Here is a 22,477-nt window from a genome sequence, read left to right on the forward strand (position 1 = left end):
ACGGCGAAAATATCACATTGAATAGGGTGGTTCACTTTGAGAGCAAAATGCTCCTTCCAACGCGAAAATAGCACAAACTCGCCATAAAACACGGCAAATTTTTCTCCGTGAACATGGCCCAATGTACAAGAACCACTCACTTTCCCTCCACAATATCCGCACATCCAGTTGTTGTGACAAATATGTTCCCTTCTTTGCTGGCTTCATCCATTGTGGTGACCTCATAACCTGAAAAAGAATAAGCAATACAATTAAATACAATCAAACTAGCAAATACAATTTTCATTCATGTTGGGGGTATATACATCTTTGTGAACCTTTGAGCGCTGCATACAATTTTGTGTTCTCCAAAATGTTCCCCCCCCTTCTTAAATATATACACTTTTTTTACGGCAAAATGGGAAGAAATACATTTATCAAGGCTTAACCTTCCATAGCTGCCTGAAGAGCGTTGATGGGGTCAATCTCTGTAACAATAACACGGGCTCCAAAAGCTCTTAATGCCTGAGCACAGCCTTTTCCAACATCTCCATATCCAGCAACCACTGCAACCTTTCCTGCGATCATAACATCTGTGGCACGCTTTATACCATCAATCAGCGACTCTCTGCACCCGTACAGATTATCAAATTTGCTCTGGGAAAAATAAAGACAAAGTATAGCTGAATAGCTGACACAGCAAATAAGTAAATACAAATAAGTCACCTGCATTCATACTTCATCCAATATGACATTTTAGATTTGGGCGGTCCACATAACAGCCCAAGAGTTGTTCCCAGCCTCATGCAGTCTTCTGTATTCTAGGCAGCTCCATCTCTATCCTGCAAAGCCTGGAAGTCTAAGGGGGGTATTCAATGTCTGTCGAGCTCCCTATTTTTGTCGAGCTTTGTTGTTTTCTCGACGAGAGGTTGGTTATTTATGAGGTCGCCTATTCATGGTCTAGTTTTCTCGACTTGTCAAGCAGAGCTCACCTGATTTGGTTTTCGGTTTGCTCGACTGTCGAGTTGAACATAACTCGACTTGTCGAGTTATTTTGGGTAAAATCTGTCGAGATAAATCCTGCAGCCTATTCAATGTCAAAGAATTCACCTGACCTCGACTGTTTGAAATCACTCTTCCCTCAAATTTAACTCGACAATTATTTCTGTCGTGACAAGGGAGTTTCTCTTGTTGCATGTTCATAAATTGTGTTAAATGTATATGCACGATTGTACTAATGTTTGTAGTGCTTATCTTGACTTCTGTCTTTGTGATATTTTGCTAAATATTCCTCTTTTGATTAACTTTACATTTGCTGCATGTTTATATGGTATGCTTTAACCCATTATTCCATTGTCAGCATCAGTTTTCAGCTTGTATTATTACGCATTTGTTTAAATTATTCCATTTGGCATATAAGTAGTATTATCTTTTTTTCTGCTCACCTTTTATGTTCACTGTGCTGCATTTTGCCCATTGAAAGTCTTCTGTATACATGTCTATTTAGGTCTACTTCTGGTTTGATCAAACACCTATGTTTAGGTCCCTTGTATCCCATGCTGGGGCAGAATTACTCAGGATACAATGTTTGTTTGTTGCCATTCTTTTGTTTATTTCTACAATGCAATGCATTGCAATTTACCTCAGAGCTCTCATTCCTGTACTGAGACTTCAGGGAGATACCAGCATTGTGCAGTCTGCTGATTTGGAAATGGTTTTTATAGGAGAATTTTCATTTTTAACAAGATATCTACTTTTATATAATTGACTATAAAAATGAAGCCTATCTCTGACAATTGCCACTTTCTTCTCTAGGGGAGAACTCGACTTGTCGAGCAGGGAAGAACTCGACTTGTCGAGCTAAATTTTCAGTTAGCAAAATGAGAAAAACAAATGCAAATGCTCGACAATTCGGACTGTTACTGGTGGGATTGAAATTACAGTATGAATAGGCGAGAACTCGACTTGTCGAGCTAAATATTCATGTCGAGCAAAACGAGAAAAACAAATGCTCGACAATTCGGACTGTCACTGGTGGGATTGAATACCCCCCTAAGGCTGGGTACACACACTGGACGATAAATATTTGTGGATGGGCAGGTATGTCCACCCAATAGGACTGAACGTCGAAACCCAAAGACTGTGGCACCCCTACAGCACAGCCAAATACATTGACATGTCAACAGCCTGTACTCTTACTGCAGGGGCCACTAGTGACTGACATCAATTGGTTAGGCAAATTAAGATAGACGTCCAGTTGTGATGTTAACACAGGACACATTGAGGGGCTGATCACCTAAACTGGGCACTCGGTCTGCATGACAGCAGCTACCCGCCAGGAGTGTACCCAGCACTAGACACCATTATCCTCCCTGTACTCCTCCACTGTAGCAACAGAAAGATTCATATATGTCGCAATGGGTAGGGTGCACGCGGCCCGGGCACTGAATAAGGGGAGGGGCACTAGACAGTGAGCCAGTCACTCCACTGCCGAAGTCCCTACACATCGCTGCAGTGTTCTTCCTCCTCGGCGGTGCCTCCAGTGGAAAAAGTCGTGCGGCGCAAGAGGGAGAGGCGGGTGAGTGGTCTGACACCTAAATTCGCCCCTGGTAGAGAGTACTTCAGGCTTATGCTCATATACATGGTGGGGGAATCAGGGTGTGTCCCTTCACTCTGTAGTTTCACAGTGAGGAGTATCTTACAGCCCAACCCAATCACTCACCTACGACCCAACCCCCCCCCCCCCCCCCCCCCCCAACCCTCCCGAAAGCCTAACCATGGCATCTTCCCTCAGAGTTAGTGCCGGAAGCAAACTCCTACCCCAGCCCTTGCTGGTGAGTTCTGTACCCTTAGGGTGAACCTGCATACAGGCAGTCCCAGAGGTATGCAGACAGACATAGTGGGTGGCACAGAAGTCCAGATCACCTGAGTATCAAGTACTAATCAATACTCACGTCCTCTTAGCTCAACAAAACCACCATTGGAGCCCTGTAAGACCAATAAGTGGAAGCCCTAGACTTCAAGTAATCCCAAAATACTTGAAGTGCAACAAGGTCATATCCATTTGTGTGGGCTGAAGGTCTAACTGGCTCAGATGAGCATTAAAATACCTCAATTAGAGTAGGCCGCAGTTGGTGTTCTAGCAGGACATACTTTCATTAGCACACATTTTTCAGAATGGCCAACTTCAAAAAAAAAAAGACATATGCAGTAATAAACAGAAGCCATACATACAGATGTCATTTGGACGGAATACAATACCTTTGTCACAGAGTCATTGACATTAATAGCAGGCACTTTTAGGGTCCCTTCAGTCTTCATTTTGTACAGGTTATGCACACCTGTTGTGGTTTCCTCAGAGATTCCCTTAATGCCTGAATAAAACAAAACCGTTCTTAGATGAAAGTTGTCAGTCAAGGATTCCTCATAATCTGTGTGCATAAAGAGAAGTACAGCAGTACGCTATAGTGGGATCAAGAGTGTACACCTCGGGCCTTCATCGCAGCCAGCTCCCATTAGAATGGGCATCTCCTATTGCAAAGTATGCATAGCGGGAATGTACATCCTATTATGTGTAGCACTGATCACATCTGTAATCTGACACTCAGATTGGAGATACATATACAAAAAGATTATCTGTTACATGTCCGTAACATTTCAGTTATTCTGTGTGTAGATTACACATATACATATAATATGCAAAGAATTATAGCGTTAGGAGGGTATTTAGTCTGTGCTGACATTTCCAACATATAGAAAAAGCTGCACTTGCCTATCCAAGGCATTTCTTTTTTTAGTTAGAATAACATTGTATTTCTAAGAACTTATTTTTGTCAACTGTATTTGTAAGTGGGCGACTAGAAATGGCAAGCTGCTTACACATTAAGGGCCAGAAATACGAAGCTTGAAAAAGTTATAAACAAGCAGACACTCTGCTCCCGTCGTGTCACAGCCTGGGTGAAAATGACAGTTAGCAGTTGATTGGAAAGTGATAAACAACCATACAATTGATCACTTCTCGCCCTATATGCTTTATAATGGAGAGAATCCTTGAAGATGTGTGGCGGAGAAAGCAAAAATGATTCAGCCAGTTAGCCTGTACAATGCTGCCATCTAGCGACAAAAAAGCGACCTACAGGTGAGAGTCAGAAAATTGCTCTGGCAGATAGCCAGCCAAAGGCTTAAACCTAAATTTTTACCTTTTAGCAACTCTGGGTGTTTGCTGTGCACAAGGTTGGTCAGGTCACCACCATCGTCAAGGATCATGTTGAGTGGTTTGCCATCAGCAAAGAACAGGGTCTGCTCAATACACCAGAGGTACTCTTCATCAGTTTCTCCCTTCCAGGCATACACTGTAAATAAGCAGTTGGGGGGGGGGGGGGAAATATTTCATCAACAGTTCAAACAAGAGTGGTCCATTTTCATCTCACTAAATGGCATAGTTTAGATCTTGAAGAATGCATGCAATACTATTGCTCACAATCACAGCTCCTACTGATGACAATACAGATATGATTTGAGTTCAATCATTAACATGGAACATACTTTAAAAAGCCTCACTTTCTCCAAGCAAGCTTTATTTGGGGGTTGATACATCCACCGCTGAATCAATTGGGTAAGTAGTTGCCTATAACAACCAACCCCATCATTTTGTAATATGTACAGAAGTCTTTCTGTTAAACAAAATTCATTGCCATCGTCAATTTCTCAATGCTCAAACCCTTTGCCTTTAAAGGCACTGTAACAAGAAAGATTTAAAAAATGTTCCTGCTTAAGCACAGGTGACTTGGGGGGGAATCTATGTACCAAACCTTGGAGAGCGATAAATTAGACCAATAAAAGATACCAACGGGCTTATAACTTGTCAAACCTAAGGCCAGATGCGCTAAGCAAAAAAAAAAAAAATAATGTGGAGAATCAAATACCACCAGATTCTAAATGTCATTTTTAAAACCCAGCCGGTAACATGACAGTTAGGAGCTGCTTGGCTGGTAGTTTATCACCCTTCACTTGCTCTCTTCCACTTCCAAGGCTTAAGGTGCCCATACACAGTGCAATGTGCGCTCCCGCACCCACTTTTTGTACTGCCTTCTGAACGCAAATTACATGCGATGCAGTCCATAACAGGTGAAATCATCGCACAGTGTATAGGCACATGTAGTACACAGACACCTTGACAAGCACTTAAAATCGATTTGATTATACCATCCAAGCACAAGATTGAATACCCATAAAAACCTGGACCTTTAGGGTCAAATTTAGGAAAGCCTAGGTCATGGAAATCTTGTTAGTTCAGCACACTCACCAGGAACACCAGTCTTAGCAATGGCTGCAGCAGCATGATCTTGTGTTGAAAAGATGTTACAACTGGACCATTGCACCTAGAAGGAGAAGAAAAAAAAAAAAAAGGAAAAGAAAATATTGTAAATGCCTTCCTGCCATTCCATGGGGGATGCTCACAAAAGTATTTTAACTCCAGTGTATTATTTACAGTTTCTTCTATAGCGCGGCAGGGTGTGGTATAACAGCCCAACAGTCGTAATCCCGACTGCCTGGACTCAGAGAGGGCTGGGGGTGGGAGCGCAACAAAGACCCTTGCTACGCTGCGGGCACAGTGGCTTACTGAGTTCCCCACCTATTTTATTCTCCCTCATGGGGGTCCTGGACTCCCACGAGGGAGAATACCAGCTGCCAGTGTGTCAGGCTTTTAGGAGTCAGAACATCGGGGGTAATGACTGTTAGAATCCTGACTGACGGTGAGCCCTCCGGCACCCAGCGGGGCAGATTCCATGGCGCCTTACAATAGTAGACAGTGATAAAACAAACTGGGTAACACAGACTTCAGCATAAGAGCCCTGCTGCAAGCAAACAATCAATAGGGACATAGGAGGGAAACACAAGGACAGGCACCAGTAATAGCATAGCAGTCCCACCAAGTTACAAGTCCAGAAGAAAAGCTATATAATGCATTAGTGCCTCAGAGTTATGAGTGTAGAACTTAAATATGATAGGCTTGCCTGAAGAGGTGAGTTTTCAGGGAACGCTTGAAAGTTTGGAGGCTAGTGGAGAGTTACTGTGCGTGGAAGGGCATTCCATAGGATGGGAGCAGCCAGATGAAAGTCCTGTAATAGTGAATGGGAGCTAGTGATCCGTGCAGTAAGGAGACGCAGATCTTGCGCAGAGCAAAGTTGTCGAGATGGGAGATATGTGATAAGTTAAGAGATATATGCTGGTGCAGTATGGTTAGTAGCTTTATATGTGAGTAGAAGGGTTTTATAGTGAATACAGTAAAATACAGGCAACCAATGGAGGGATTGGCAGAGCGGTTCAGCAGACGATGAGAGTCTTGCTAGGAAGATCAGCAGCATTTAAAATGGATTGCAGTGGCATGAGTCTGTTCTTGGGAAGACCAGTTAGGAGACTATTGCAATAATCAATGCAGGATATAATGTGTGCATGGATAAGACATTTAGTAGTGTCGTGTGAGATAGGGTACATCAATTTTACCGGAAAATAGTTAAATTTTACACTAATAGTGGGTTAAGCTTTATTTCAGCCCATTGAACAAGGAGAGTTACCATGTCATTTAAAACTGCAGTCTGTGTGTTGAGCCTCCAATGCCAGATATGGCCTGGCACTGTCACATGTGAACCATCCAACTCAAAATTCTGGCTGAAGTACATGCTTAGGACCGCCAAACGGAGACAATTAAAAATGTGGAATTAGCAGTAGAATTATCAGTGCACTAGCCTGTAGTTTCCTAAAAGCAAAGTGTTTTAACCACAATATTGTCCACTCACACCCTTACACTAAGTAAAAGATGATTGAGTGCTGTTAAAGTAGAGTTGCACACACGCAATTTTAGGATAGTATGGCCGCCATTTTGGTTCGCAGAGTTGCGCAAATAAAGTATAAATACCCGAGTCTGTGTAACAAAGTGGATCATAAGCGCAGCCATACGAATACACAAATTCATAATACCATACTAACACCAAATAAAATATAGTTAAAGGTTTAGAGCACTACACATAGTTTAATCAGCAATACACACTATGTCTGTATAATGTTTAGTATCGTTATGTTCCGTTTCTTATGCGCAGCACTCCGGTCATTGCTAAAACGTCGCAACTCATATGGTCCGATAATTACAGACAAAATCCATATTTCAAGGACTATGTCTGCTAAACTGTGTGAGACAAAGGAATCCAGTTATAACCGGTTCTTGTTGCTGTTTACGACCCCCGACGACGATGCCAACACACAAAGGACACCAAAGTACACTCCCCCTTCACCAATCCAAATCAAGTGTAATTCTTTGCCCCAATCACTGAGGACTGGACATTCGAATCCTTGACCAATTACAACGGCCTTTGACCCCCCTTCTTGGACCCTATAAAATAGCTATCCCTGAACTGGCTTGGTCTCTTTGGCACTGCATCTCTCCCTACATCTTGACCGGGCTAAGTTCAGTTTGAACGTAGCGAGCTCCGACTGGACTGCGCTGCGATATTCTCTTTACGGTAACAATTGTATTCCTGTTTGTTCAAGGTGGCTGATTATATTATGTATCTGTTTCTGTTCCCTTGTTAGTTTAAAGTATATTTATTATTGTTAGTTTAACTGTATCAAGTGTAACACTGTGTTCTTACTTTCTGTAATCCCCTGTTGTCCGCTAGGGACTAAATACACCATTTGGAGAATCTATCTCCTCACTTTGTTATATCTTTGTCTCGTCTATTATTCGCATCTAGCGATAAGGTATATTACGGACATTGTCCATAAAAGGTATTCGCAGTTTAAGTACTAAGTACTGCAAAGGGATTTCTTATTACTGGAACTGATCCAGCGTGTACAATACACGGAAAAGGTCCGCTAGGCTTTGTTCGCACGTAGCTAGAGATAAAGGGTACGCAAGTTACGGAAAGAGAACGTAAACTGCGCATTTTACTTATTGTTCTTCTGGTTATATTAATATCGGTATCAACAATGCTAAACTGCATCCACTCACCACAACTACTGCATGGTCAGCTTGAGTGCAAGGACTTGAGGGCTCTGTGGCATACAGAGTTGTAACAGAGGGAGTCTGGAGCGGCCATATAAAAGAGGGACATTAAAGAAGGAGCTCTGTGAGGTATATTATTAGCTAGGTTTACTACTGTATGGTAGATTATCAATTTGATACACTTGTGTGGTATATTTTGAACATCTTACCACATCAAAACCTAAAAATAACTTAAAATCTCTATATTTTTTTGAACTGCAAGAACCCTTGCCTAACTGCTGGGAGGGGGAGTTGGGAGAATTATAGGCAGTGGAGAGGAGTGTTGATGCCACCGACATACAGTATTGCATATCCAAGTGATCCAGGTAGATTAAGGAAATTGTATAAGAACAGGCAGCGCAACAGATTTTTTGCACGAGTGGAAAGATCCAGTAGGGAATACGGTCATTGGGTCACCAGCATGATGATGACAAGCATTAGGTCTACATGGGATTTTTTACTGTTTTGAGCCAACAGGCAGTATTTCATACCCTACCATCCAATAGGGCATGGTGGGAGAATAAAATAGCATAGCGAGTCATGCGATGGGACATAGCGGTACATTTTAGGGTTTATGTTAACATTCCTGGTAAAAAAAATAAATAAAAAATTTTGAGTGTGTGTGTGTGTGTGTGTGTGTGTGTGTGTGTGTGTGTGTGTGTCAAGTTTATTAACAAGTTTGTTTTGTGGGTCACACCACATGGGGCCAGATTCTCTAAGCTTCAAAAGCGATAAATTGGAGAATGATAACAGCCAGCCAATCAGCTCCTTCCTGCCATGTCACAGACTGTGTTTGAGCAATGTCAGGCAGGAGCTGATTCTCTGGCTGTTTATCACTCTCCATTGTATCACTTTTGAAGCTTCGAGAATCTGGCCCCTAGTCATTAGATAAAGCAGTCACTTGTGTTAATCAGTGCAAGAGCTGAACCTTCCTCTACTATTGTACACATAGCTAGTGAAAAAAAAAAAAGTAAAGGGCCAATGTATTTTATTTGTGTTACCTCTGGGGACCAGTGTGATTGTTTTTTATATGGGGGGCAATAGGTTTGTTTTTTTCCTGTGGGGGCCAATGTGTTTTGCCCTGTGGGGATCTCATGGTGTTCCTTGGCAATTTTAAAATCTTATTTAGTGTGCCGCAAGGTACAAAGGTTGAAAATCACTGCTTTAGAGCCTTGGAAGCTTTTATTGTAAATAGGTTAATGTCAGCCTAATGGTGCCCACACACTGAGATATATGCTAGGTGCGATTTGAGCCAATATGGGCTACACCCAATAGTCAATTACAAAGTACATGCAATCTAGTTAAAAAATACCTGCCTACATATACTTTTGCCTTGCGATATGGACTAGGCTGGAGTGTGCATTGCAAGGCAAAAAAATAAAAAATACATGCCATTTGGACTTTATCACCTATAGAATGTACCTCATACATGCAGATACAGTCAATAACACACTGAATCTAGGGATGCCATTTCAATTAGCTGAAGCTGCTTGTACAGCCTATGTGCATGTAAATAAGATATTAACACAGAAAAAGAGAAAAAAAAAGGGGGGGGGGGGGGGGAAATCAACTAGATGTTACCAACGACCATGGGAGCACAGATAGTATGATTTAAATGATTTGTCATAAAGGTCCATTGGAATTAGGCCAATAGTTCAATATATTGTCTAGTGTGTATCCAGCTTAAGGTTTCCTTCTACAGTAATTTGTATTAAATTAGACCAACTTCATATACAGCAGAATTATATTTGGGAGCTACATGAATATTCATCCTACCAATTTACTAGTAGCTGGTGACCTCAATGAATGTCCTGTTGGAGGAAAAATAACACAATAGGGGGGGGGGGGGGGGGGAGGAATTCCAGGAGGTGCCTGCAAATGACGACCACCTATATCACCACCAGTTTTTACTCACACCCCATATAGGTTTGCTGCATTATTATGCAGAAGGCAAGTGATATGCGTACAAACACAATAAATGTAGTACCTCTGCTCCAAGTGCCGTCAGAGTCTCTATGAGCACAGCTGTTTGGAGGGTCATGTGCAGGCATCCAGCAATCCTGGCTCCTTTCAGAGGTTTGGTCCCAGAGTACATCTCCCTCATCTTCATCAGGCCAGGCATTTCATTCTCTGCAATTTCAATTGCTTTTCGACCCCATTCAGCCAAGGTGATGTCAGCTGAAAGAGACATCTGCGTTTACAATATACTTTGCGAATACGGTTTCTATAGCCAAAACCTTTTTTTTTTTTTTTTTTTTATTCACTTAAGTCCTTTGTACGCCATCTTACTGCAAACAAAATCACATATCAAAATCAGCTTTATTGGCCTGGTATACTTGCGTATACTAGGAATTTGTTTTCGGTTTGCTGTGCAGCAGCCAGGTGGGTAACAAGTAAACAGCATACAGTATAAAGAACAATATAAACAGGTGAGGGAACATGTACAGTCATATAGAAAGTTATTCCGAGGGGACACTGTTAGATTATGTGCAAAGGGTTATGGCGCGACTAGACAGTGAGGTGTTCATGAGTTCACGTGTGAACAGGTGAACCACTTGAGGGAAGAAACTTTAGGCTTCTGGTGGGAATAGCCCTGTAGCGTCTGCCTGATTGCAGCAGGTTGAACAAGCCATGGCGAGGATGCAGTTGGTCCTAGACTATCTTGGTTGCCCGTTTTTTAGCTCTGGACAGGTACAGATCCTGGTCCGTCCCAATTATCTTCTCCGCAGTTCTGACTACCTTTTGGAGTCTGCATTAGTCTCTCTCACTGGCGGAGCCATACCAGACCAGTATTGAGAAGTACAGTACAGACTCTACAATTGCAGAAGCTTCTGTAGGATGTTGAACTGCCTTAGTTGCCTAAGGAACAATAGCCTCTGCTGTGCTTTTCCAACAATAGTATCAGTGTTGGGCCCCCATTTAAGGTCCCGGGATATGTTCACTAGAGGTTGGATGAGGTGCTAAATACAATTTACAATCCCACTATGCAGGCGTTTAAAGGAGATACTATACCCCTTAAAAAAAGATGTGTTGGTACCGCCATTAACAGATTTATTCAACCAGTCACTAGATACAGGTGCAGTTCCAGAGGACTGGAAAGAGCAAATGTAGTTTTACTGCACAAAAGCGGAAGCAAGTAACTACAGACCAGTGAGCCTTACATCACTAGTAGGGAAATTAATGGAAACCCTATTAAAAGAAAGAATAGTTAAATATCTTAAATTAAACAACTTACAGGATCCAAAACAGCATAGCTTTACTGCAGGGAGATCATGCCAAACAAATCAGATAGACTTTTTTGACTGCGTGACCAAAATAATAGATAAAGGTGGGGTGGTAGATGTGGCATATCTAGACTTTAGTAAGGCATTTGACACTGTCTCACATCGCAGACTGCAAAATAAACTTGAACGTGTGGGATTGGATTATAAAACAATTAAATGGATTGCAGGATAGGAAACAGACAGTTGTAGTAAATGGAGTGCATCCTATGGAAGGACATGTTACCAGTGGAGTACCCCAGGGATCTGTACTTGGACCAGTGCTATTTAATATCTTTGTTAGTGACATTGCAAGTGGTATTGAATGGAAAGTATGCCTTTTTGCAGAGGACACAAAGATATGCAACAGAGTAGACACACCAGGAGGGGTAAATCAAATGACTGATGATCTAGGTAAATTAAAAAATTGGTCAAGAGCATGGAAACTACAGTTGAATGCAAAAAAAAAAATAATTATGCACTTGGGACTCAAAAACCCAAAAGCTCAATATAGTATCAAGGGTACTATAATGAAAAACTACTGAGGAGTTACTATGTTAAGTGACTTAAAGGCAGGAAAGCAATGTAGCAAAGCAATGAGGAAGGCTAATCAGATGCTTGGTTGCATAGGGAGAGGAATCAGCAGCTGAAAAAAAAAAAAGCAATAATGCCACTTCATAGGTCATTGGTACGGCTGGAATACTGTTTCCAGTTCTGGAGGCCATATCTTCAGAAGGATATAAATACATTAGAGAGTGTACAAAGAAGGGCAACTAAAATGGTGCATGGCCTACATCACAAAAAAAAAAAATAAAAAAAAAAAAAAAAAAAACTTACCTGGAAAGACTAAAAGATCTTAATATGTATACTTTAGAGCAGAGAAGGGAAAGGGGGGACATGATAGAAATCTTCAAATATATCAAGGGTTTTAACATAGTACAGGAGGGAAATTTTCTTCAAATAAAAAGTAGTAATAGAACACGAGGACATGCACTGAAACTGGAGGGAGGTAGGTTCAGGGGAAATGTTAGAAAAAAATTACTTCACAGAACGGGTAGTGGATAAGTGGAATAGCCTCCCATCAGGTGGTAGAGGTTAAGGGGGAAATTTACTAAGATGTGTATGCTACTATGGGCAACCAATCAGATCCTGGCTACTATCTTCTAGAGCAGGGGTGGCCAACCGGTCAGAGGTAAAGAGCCGAAAAATATCGGTAGTCAAGCTAAAGAGCCGACATCATGCGCGCGCCGAAGGCGCATGCGCCAAAAAAAGGGGCGTAGTCTATTTTGACCCCTTGGGTGGGTGTGATACAAATATACCTCCAATAGTGCAGTGCCATATATACAAATGCCCCCAATAGTGCCAGATACACATATGCCCCCCACACGGTGCCAGAAAGCTGGTATGCCCCCACAGTGCCAAAAAGCTGCTATGCCCCCACAGTGCAAATTTCCCAGCAGCAGCACTCACTGTTGTTGCTGCTGCCGGGCGGGGAGAGGACAGTCTGGCGTCCCCCTGCAGTTCTGTGATGTCACGGAGGGGAGGAGAGCACAGCACACCGCGCGTCTCCTTCCCCCTCACTTCCCTGTGACTGGGCCGTCCACCAATCAAAGCTTGCTGGCCGGCTCCTGATTGGCTGCTGGCCCGCGAGCTCCAATTGGCAGATGGCCCAGTCTCAAGGATGCACAGTAAGGGGTAGGAGAGATACGTGATGCGCACTCTCCTCCCCTCAGAAGGAGAAGGGATTCAAGTAACCGGCAGCAGGGGGGACTGGGACGGACGGTGGGCAGCAGGAGCCACACTTTACAAGGGGGAGAGCCGCATGAGGCTCAAGAGCTACAGGTTGGCCTCCACTGTTCTAGAGGGTGCTAAAAAAATATCACATGTGAAGTAGAATACACATCTTAGTAAATTTCCCCCTAAGGCAGCAGAACAATTTAAACATGCTTGGGATAGGCCAGTGGTTCCCAAACTGTGTGCCTAGGCACCCTGGGGTGCCTCAGAACACTTGCAGGGGTGCCCTGGCTTGGTGGTCAAGGACCAATTAAAAATGTATTGTCAATGTAATAGGCAAAACTAGTGCTGGTGGCTCCCAATCATAAAATATGTGGACAAACATAAGAAAATCCTGTCACACACCACATAACTGACCCTAAGGATGACAAAAACACAATTTACTTCATTTAATATTTTTTCTAAATCACCTAGGGGTGCCACGACAAAATTTCTGATACTATAGGGAGCCATGATTCTAAAAAGTTTGGGAACCACTGGGATAGGCATATGAATATCCGGTACTTATGTAATATCTGGGCTCCCGTTTTTCTTATGAGACCGCGTCCGCTCGCCACGCTTCGGGCATGGTGGCTCGCTGCGCTCGCCACACTATATAAAATCAACTCCATGCGTAATTGGATAGTAGGGGTATGAAAAAATGGGGTGCATTTAACATGGGAGCCCAGATAATACATAAGTACCGAATATCCTTACAAAGAAATAAAGGATAAAAAAGGGTTGAGATTACCTGAAGGATAAAAAAGAAAAAAAAAAAGGGGCAGACTAGATGGGCCAAATGGTTCTTATCTGCCGTCAAATTCTATGTAATTGTATAACACAGGGGTTCCCAATCTTTTTTGAATCGCGGCACCCTAGAGTATCAACATTTTTTCACGGCACCCCTAGGCCAAAAATAAATTTATAAGATTTGGTTTATATGTGATTCTTTGGGTCAGGTATGTGGTAGGACAGGATTTGCTTCTGTTTGTACACATTTTATTAATGGCAGCCACCAGCATTGCTTTTGCTTATAAATAATTAACCATTAATAATTTGAGTTGGTCCTGGACTGCCAACCCAGGGCACCCCTGCATGTGTCCCGAGGCACCCCAGGGAGCCACGGCACACAGTTTGGGAACCACTGGTATAACAAATAACTTTCATTGACCACATTGTCTAGTGTGCATGGGCCTAGGATCAGCAACTGGATATGTACCATGTAGAGTAGTAGAAGATACATAAAACACAACTGTCTTACGCCTGTAAGCCTACCAATATGATATTGCATAGTGAATGGAAAAAAAACACAAGCAAGCACAATAATAAGCCAGTGTCACAAGTCATTGCATGGTTGGAATTAAACCAATGACCCAGCACTGTGAGGTAGCAATACCAACTAGTGACTGAAGACACACCCACTGAAGGTACCAATAGCAGAACAGTACAAAAGGTCCCAGTCATGTACAAACACAGGCAACAGAAGTGGAGCCAGATGCAAAAAAAAAAAAAAAAAAAAAGGGGGGGGGTTATTGGACAGGGAAGAGAAGGATCCCGAAATACCAGCAATGCCGTGAGGCATACATATTCGGGCTGTCAGGACAATATGCTAGAGCTTAGTCTTTTTAAAGAGCTATTTATTTAATTAAACATTAATATGCTGAGTTAGATAGAATAGATCCAGACATAGTAAGTGGAATTTATGTTGCAGTCTACTGGCTGTGCATAATGCGTATTACAGCAGAGGCTCTAGAGCAGTGGTCAGGGAACTCGATCCTCATTACCCCACGCAGTGCAGGTCTCCACACAGAATCACAAGTGAAATAATTAACTCCACCTGCGGACCTTATAAAATGTGTCTGAGTAATTAGTACACCTGTGCACCTGCTGGGTAATGAGGACAGAGTTCCCTGACCACTGCTCTTGAGGAGGGCAGCACAGTTCAAAACTCAAATCTGGGAACCACACCAACTGCCAGAGAATCAGTTTGGGGTGGCATTTGATGTGGCTCTAATTTATGAATGGTGACCTGTACGGCAGCCCCTGCTCTGGACCTGCCACTGTACATGCATATACATTAAAAAAAAAAATTATAATAATAAGAAATACACAAGAGGGAGTCTGCTGCACTAGAGCAGTGGTTCTTAAACTCTGTCCTCATGACCCAATTAATTTATGTTTTCTAGGACAACTGAAGCTTTGAAATGTGAGTTATACAGCACTGCGCTCAGCCAGGTGACCTAAAAACCACTATGCTAGAGGTGTCAATATTACTGAAGAACAATAGCAAAAACTGCGGATTATACTTACCGATAATTCCTTTTCTTCCTAGAGATCCCATGGCAGCCAAGACCTTGGGATTTCATCCCTCTCCCTCTAGTTAGACAGGCTGTTTTTTCCTTAGGACCTCCCTCTGTTAGTATAAATCCCAGCTCCTCCCCATCCACCTTGTCTTTTTAGTGTCTCCTTTACTCCGTCCTGGAAAAAACACCACAAGGGGGGGAAAACTAATGGCTGCCATGGGATCTCTAGGAAGAAAAGGAATTATCGGTAAGTATAATCCGCAGTTTTCTTCTACGATCCCCATGGCAGCCAAGACCTTGGGATAATACCAAAGCAAGAACAAAGGGAGGGAAACTATATCAATGCCAAAAATAATTTTAATCCTCAAGGACACTCTGGAGCACTTGATCCCCAAAACAAGATTTTGATACATTAAGAGCATAATGCTTTGCAAAAGTATGAAGGGATGACCAAGTTGCTGCACCGCAGATATCCTTAACCGAGGCTTGAGCCTTCCTTGCCCATGAGGTTGCCATGGCCCTGGTGGAGTGTGCCTTTATAATACCAGGAACTTCCTTGTCTTCCTGCTGATAGACGAATACGATCAGTTCTCTGATCCACCTCGCGATTGTCTGTTTTGAGGGTGACAGACCCTTTCTTACCCCTTCTGGGATAATGAACAAATTCTTCGACTTTCTTATGTCCTTAAGACGGTCTAGGTAAATGGTGATTCCTCTCACCAAGTCTAATGTGTGCCATTCCTCTTCCTCCTTCTCCTTTGGTTCAGGATGAAAGGCCGGGAGTGTGATCTCTTGGTTAAGATGGAATGAACTGATAACCTTCGGCAAGAAATCGGGGTGTGTCCTTAAGACTACCCGATCAATGAAAATCTTCAGATAGGGCTCCTCAATATATAGCGCCTGAAGTTCACTGATCCTTCTAGCGGAAGTGACTGCAACTAGAAACACTATCTTCCAAGTAAGAAGTTTCAAGGGAGTCTCTGTTAGTGGCTCAAACGGGTCCCTCATAAGGGCATTCAAGACCAAGTTTAGGTCCCATGGGGCAACCAGTGATCTTACGGAGGGCCTAATTCTTTTAACCGCGTTGCAGAACCTCTTTATGAGATTTTCTTCTGCCAGTTTTCTGTCAAGTAATATACTCAGAGCAGAGATTTGTACTTTCAATGTCGATAAGGCCAAGCCAGCTGCATAGCCATTAAATAGAAACTGAAGCACTTCAGGGTTGGAGGCTCGTTCAACTCTTTCTTCTGAGCCCTTCCAGCGGATGAACGCCTGCCACACTCTGTAGTATGCCAGCGATGACACTTCTTTCCTAGCTTTTAGCAACAACGAGGTAACTTGTTCTGACAGGCCTTCTTCTCTCAGTAACTTCCTTTCAATTTCCAAGCCTTTAGAGATAACATCCCTGGATTTGGATGGTTTACGGGCCCCTGAAATAGAAGGTTTGGAATGACCGGGAGAGTCAGAGGTTCCTGTATAGCTAGCTTCAGCACCGTCGCGAACCAAGACCTTCTTGGCCAAAAGGGGAGAACTATGATGGCCGTCACTCTCTCCTGCACGATCTTTCTTAGCACTCTGTGGATCAACGGGACTGGAGGAAAGATGTATCCCAGACGACATGTCCAAGGAATCGAAAAGGCATCTACCGCTGATGTTTGGGGTAGAGAGTACCTTGAGAAGTATTTCTTCACCTTTCTGTTGGCATTCGTAGCCATCAGGTCTATATCCGGGACCCCGAAAGACTTGACTATCTCCTGGAACACTTCCCCATTCAACTCCCATTCGCCAGGAAGGATTTTGCTCCTGCTCAAGAAGTCTGCCAACACGTTTTCTTTGCCTGGCACGTGGATCGCCGTAATGGAAAGAACGTTCTTCTCCGCCCACATCAGGATATTCGACATAACCGCCATCAGAGCTCGACTCCTGGTGCCGCCCTGATGATTGACGTGCGAGACCACTGTCATGTGGTCTGAAAAAACTCTGATATGCTTTTTTCTGACTCTGTGCTCGAGTCCTATTAAGGCTCTCCAAACTGCTTCCGCCTCCCTCCAGTTGGAAGATTTTTTGCTCTCTTTCTCCGACCAAGAGCCTTGAATTTTCTGATCTTCCATATGGGCCCCCCAGCCTGAGGCGCTTGCATCCGTAGTTAACACCGCGAAACGAGGAAGACTTAGAGAAACTGCCCTGTTCTCCATCTCCTGATCCGTCCACCATAACAGAGAGTCTCTCACTGCTTTCTCTAGTCTGACGGCCTTTGTGAGGGGCCATTTTTTCTTTATGAAGGGAAGAAGCGCCCACTGAAACCTTCTTAACCTCCAGTGGGCCCATGGGATCGTGCCGATGGAAGACATCATCATGCCCAGAAGCTGCAGACATAACCTCAGCTGTGAGGATTCCCTGCCCATAACATCTTCTGCCAGATCTCTGATCTTCTGACATCTTTCTCTTGACAGGCGGGTCTCGAACCTTTCTGAGTCTATCAGAACCCCTAAAAACTGAATCGACCTTGTTGGTGTTAACTGGCTTTTCTGAAAGTTTATTATCCATCCTAAGTCTTGAAGCATCTCTATCACCTGCCCCAGGTCTTCCATTACTTTCTTCTTCGAGGATGCCGCTATCAACAAGTCGTCTAAGTAAGGCCAAATACGAATCTTCCTTCTTCTCAGGACGGCAATTATTGTGACTAGAACCTTCGTAAAGACTCGGGGGGACGTCGCTAGGCCAAAAGGCAGGCACGTGAATTGTAGATGCTCTTTCATCACAGAAAATCTCAGAAATCTTCTGTCCTGGATCCTTACTGGCACATGGTAATACGCGTCTTTTAGATCTAGCGAGACCATAAAATCGCCTTCTTCTATCCCCGCCAGAATCGTCTTCAGGGTCTCCATCCTGAATCTTCTCACGTCTATAAAGCTGTTCAATCTTTTTAGATCTAAAATAATTCGAAAGCTTCCCGTGCTCTTTTTCACCAAAAATATATTTGAATAAAAGCCCTTCTTTTCTTGTTGGACTGGAACTGGCTCCACCGCCTTTATCTCCTTCAGTTGCTTTAGCAGCTTTCTTAGCTCCATCCTTTCCAACGGTGTCTTGGGCTTCCTGGATTCCCAAAAAACATCTTTTGTGGGTCGTCTTAGGAACTCTAACGCATAACCCCTTTCTACAATGTCTATCACCCATTTGTCTTGTACTAGACTTTTCCAGAGGTTGGCAAAGGCCAGTAGCCGCGCTCCCACCTCTGGTATTCTGTGGCTGTCATTGCCGGCCTCCTCTCCTAGCAGACTGCCGAAAGGATTGTCTTGACAATGGAAAGGAGCCCCTTTGCCCATAAGGTCTTCCCGGCCTGTAGGCCTTGGCCTCTCTGTACTGTTGTCTGGACGAAGTTGGATATGGAAACTTGTTCCTTTTATCCTGAGGGAGCCTCAGGGATTTTCCTCCCGTCAGCCTATGGATCAACGCATCCAGCTTTGTGCCGAACAGATGAGAGCCTTCGAAAGGAAGAGCCACCAGCCTATTCTTTGAGTTAGCGTCGGCGGCCCATGACCTCAGCCAGAGCGCTCTCCTCGCCGTCACGCCTGCCGCCATAGACCTAGCTGCAAAAGACACGATGTCTAGTGAGGCCTCACAGAGGAATTCGGTTGCCTTCTGCATGGTCTCCAATTTTTTTAACAGATATTGCTTGGAGATTCTCTCCTCTATATCTGAATGTAATTCGGTTCCCCACAGTCTCAGTGCTCTAGCAACTGATGCAGCCGAAACTCCTGCTTTAAGCGACACTGCAGATGAGAAATGAAGCTTTTTTAAAGCTCCCTCCATTCTCCTGTCCATGGGTTCTTTAAACGATGCCCCATCCTCAAGCGGGAGAGTGGTCCTGGAAGTAAGCTCCGCCACTGCCGCGTCCACCTTGGGTAGGGAACACCAACTCAAAAACACATCATCTTTAACCGGATACATCCTGTCTATCCTAGACAGTTTACCCTGCCTTTTGTCCAGGTTAGACCACTCCTTTGTAATTAGATCCTTCATTACTTTATGAATAGGAAAATGTCGGTTCTTTTTGGACCTATCCTCGAACAGAATGTCCTCTCCTGTTTCAGTACTCACAGGCTCTTTATAGTTCATAGTTTTGTAAATAGCCTTCAAAACACTTTCTACTTTCTCAAAACTGAAACTCCTAGTCTCCTCCTTAATCTCTCCAGATTCGTCAGAGGGCACATAGTCTGCATCCGGAATTCCTCCTGACGCAGCCTCCTCATCGTCATCATCATCGTTATCATCGAACCCGGCCTGATCCCTAGATCTTTTACTCTGTGTTCCCAAATATTCCTCTTTGGAAACAAATGCACTCTTCATCCATTCCATTAAATCCTTTAGGATTTTTGGTTGCTCAGGAGTAGAAACCTGCTGAGTATCACATTTATCACATACAGATTTTGTCTGAGGTCCGGAGAACACTTTATCGCAGACCATACAGCTTTTATCAATATTTTTCTTTTTTGCTATTTTCTTCTTGGGAACCACCGGATTGGCAGGCACACTACAAAACAGTAAAAAAGCCTATCACTATCATAATAATAAATTAAATCTTCCTACCTATCTGTAATACCGGAGCTTACCTCACAGGGGCACTATCTGTCCTTGGGGGGGGAAGGCAAATCCATTTTAGCAGAATAAACACGCAGTCCTATAATAGACACACTGCATTAAATAAGTCCAAAAGTCCATACTCCAGCTACTAACTGCAGCAGCAGTCAGTCTCACCTTATCCAGCAGTAAATCACACCAGATGCAGCAACCTCTCTCACCAGCAGCAACTGCATACTGCTGCTACAAGCACACACAGGGTTTAAATAGCCTGTATCTTGTGCTCCTTCCCGCGGCGCCCGCACCGGAAGTGCGTCACGCGCACGGCCTTGTGGGAAGTGTAGTTCATACAGGCGTTTATAATCCGTACCCGGAAGTCGCGTCTGTAACGCTCTGACTTCTGGGTACTGTAGTTCGCGACCACGCATCCGGAAGCCGCGAACACGCTGCCCGCCGCTATAGCCGGCTTGTACCGCATCACAGGAGACTTACCCCTGCCGGAGCTCCAAGACAACCGCCATGCTAACCGGGACTCAATGCTGGTCACGATCCCCGGCCGCTTCCACATGGGCAGGAGACCGCAGGTCCACACTCCCATGCTGCTCTGTCCCCCAGAGTGCCCCTACCTAAAGGTAAGCTCCCTGAAAAAAAAAAAACCTGCTCTGCCTCTCTAACTAAACGAAAGGAGACAGGAAAAAAAGACAAGGTGGATGGGGAGGAGCTGGGATTTATACTAACAGAGGGAGGTCCTAAGGAAAAAACAGCCTGTCTAACTAGAGGGAGAGGGATGAAATCCCAAGGTCTTGGCTGCCATGGGGATCGTAGAAGAAATATATATTTGGCAGGCAAAATAAATTGCTAAGCATTGGTGTAAAGCCCCGTACTCACTACAAGACAGCATCTACCATCAATATAGGTAGAGGTGACAGATAGTGTGCATAAGCAATGAACAATATCAGTAACAAATATAGTCAGTGACATCACCCGGCCCCCACTGACAACATGCCTTGTTAATAAGAATGTCAACATTGGGCATGATGCATAGGCAAAGGGGGTAGGGTCCATTAACAATGCTTGGGAAAGTGCAATGTAAACTATATTGAGCATACACACGGACTTTTCAAAAGATAAATCGGTCAGAAAAAAAGTGTAGGTGCGTCTGGCTAAATAGCATGGGGCGATCAAGTGTGATTGACCAACATCTCTAGAGTGGGCTATGCTTTTAAAGATTGTGAAGTTATGTTTTTCCTTCTTTCTGGCAGGCGAGTTGGTGGAGCCAGCATGCAGTCAGCTTTTCTGCCAAATATGGCAGTGGTTACAGACTTACACTGGGCAGTTTGGATTGATGGACTGGTATTTGTAAATTGCACACAGATGTAGCTGGCTTCATCTTTTACGCCAGGCCCCGCCAGCTCCTGCCAGGGGGCACGCGCCCCATGGCAACGGAGCTCCCACTGTGTCCCCCCAACCCATCTCCCTGAAGCGGAAAACAGGCAGGGTCCCACTGCCCAGATGCCGATACTCTAAGACGCACGTGCGTCCCAGGTTAATGGTGTCCCTGTCCGCTGGTGCTCACCAGAGGGGGCATACTGGCAGGCACCGAGCAAAGAGGACAGGGGCTCCATTTGTAGTTTACAAACCACTGTATTAGGTTTTGGTACTTGTTTCCTAGCACAGCGCCCATCGCATACCATAAGGCATACGATGGTAGCCGATGTTATACAATTTTAAATTGTATACCATCGAATGGCATATACAATTTTAATGGGCGTTTTCAATGTTAAATGTGTCCCCTATAAGATAAGCACCGTAATAGGTGCTTACAATGTTAAAAAGCACCCCCACGCCACCCGTACTATCAACGCCAACCCGAAGCGTGGCGAGCGGCGGCGGTACGCGTCCGACCTTTTCCTACCCCCACTATCCACGTCGGTGCGGAGTTTAATTTATATAGTGTGGCGAGCGCAGCATGTGAAGTAATGCGTGTCCGCTCGCCTTGCTGCGCTCAACACACTATATAAATTAAACTCCACGCCGACGTGGATAGTGGGGGTATGGTAGTGGCGTATTTAACATATGTAGGTAAGCGGCACCAATGTGGAATAATATATAAGAGGCATTATGGTGCGTGTGGTAGAATATGTAATAGGCATCAGTGTGTAGCATAATGTGTCAAAATTGTGTGTTCATAACACAATGGGGTGATAACACAGAAACGTAATTGTTCGGCCAGTATTCAATGCCTCTGATTCGCCATATTTTCTGGGGAATCAGGCAGTTCCCCAGGTTTACAGGGAATTTTCTCACAGAAAAAACAATTCGCCCTATTCAATGGACACAATTCTCTGCAAATGAAGAGCGAATGTCTGGCGATTCTCTGTTTTTTGATTCTCCACGATTCGCCAGTGGTTTTCAATGGGGTTTTTAGTGGAATTCGCCGAGAGTTTATTCAATGCTGAAGTGGAGAACTGCTTTCTCCAGTGATTTTCCCCGGATTCTCCTTTTTACATTCCTCATCTTTTTCTGGAGAACTGGAATGT

At 43.9% G+C, this 22,477-nt stretch overlaps 1 protein-coding gene across 1 annotated transcript in view; it reads right to left on the reverse strand.

Moving 5' to 3' along the window:
* The window catches only part of AHCY (adenosylhomocysteinase), a 32,006-nt gene that overhangs the window by 6,498 nt on the left and 3,031 nt on the right, over positions 1-22,477 (reverse strand). The window contains exons 2-7 of the mRNA XM_083147694.1: positions 10,008-10,198; positions 5,285-5,360; positions 4,179-4,331; positions 3,241-3,353; positions 429-636; positions 141-228 (exon numbers count right to left, since the gene is read on the reverse strand). Of these exons, the coding sequence (XP_083003820.1) occupies positions 141-228; positions 429-636; positions 3,241-3,353; positions 4,179-4,331; positions 5,285-5,360; positions 10,008-10,198 (829 nt within the window). The remainder of the gene's footprint in view (positions 1-140; positions 229-428; positions 637-3,240; positions 3,354-4,178; positions 4,332-5,284; positions 5,361-10,007; positions 10,199-22,477) is intronic.

Source organism: Crinia signifera, chromosome 6, assembly GCF_055691185.1.
Source record: "Crinia signifera chromosome 6, ASM5569118v1, whole genome shotgun sequence".
NCBI classification, from domain to species: Eukaryota; Metazoa; Chordata; class Amphibia; order Anura; family Myobatrachidae; genus Crinia; species Crinia signifera.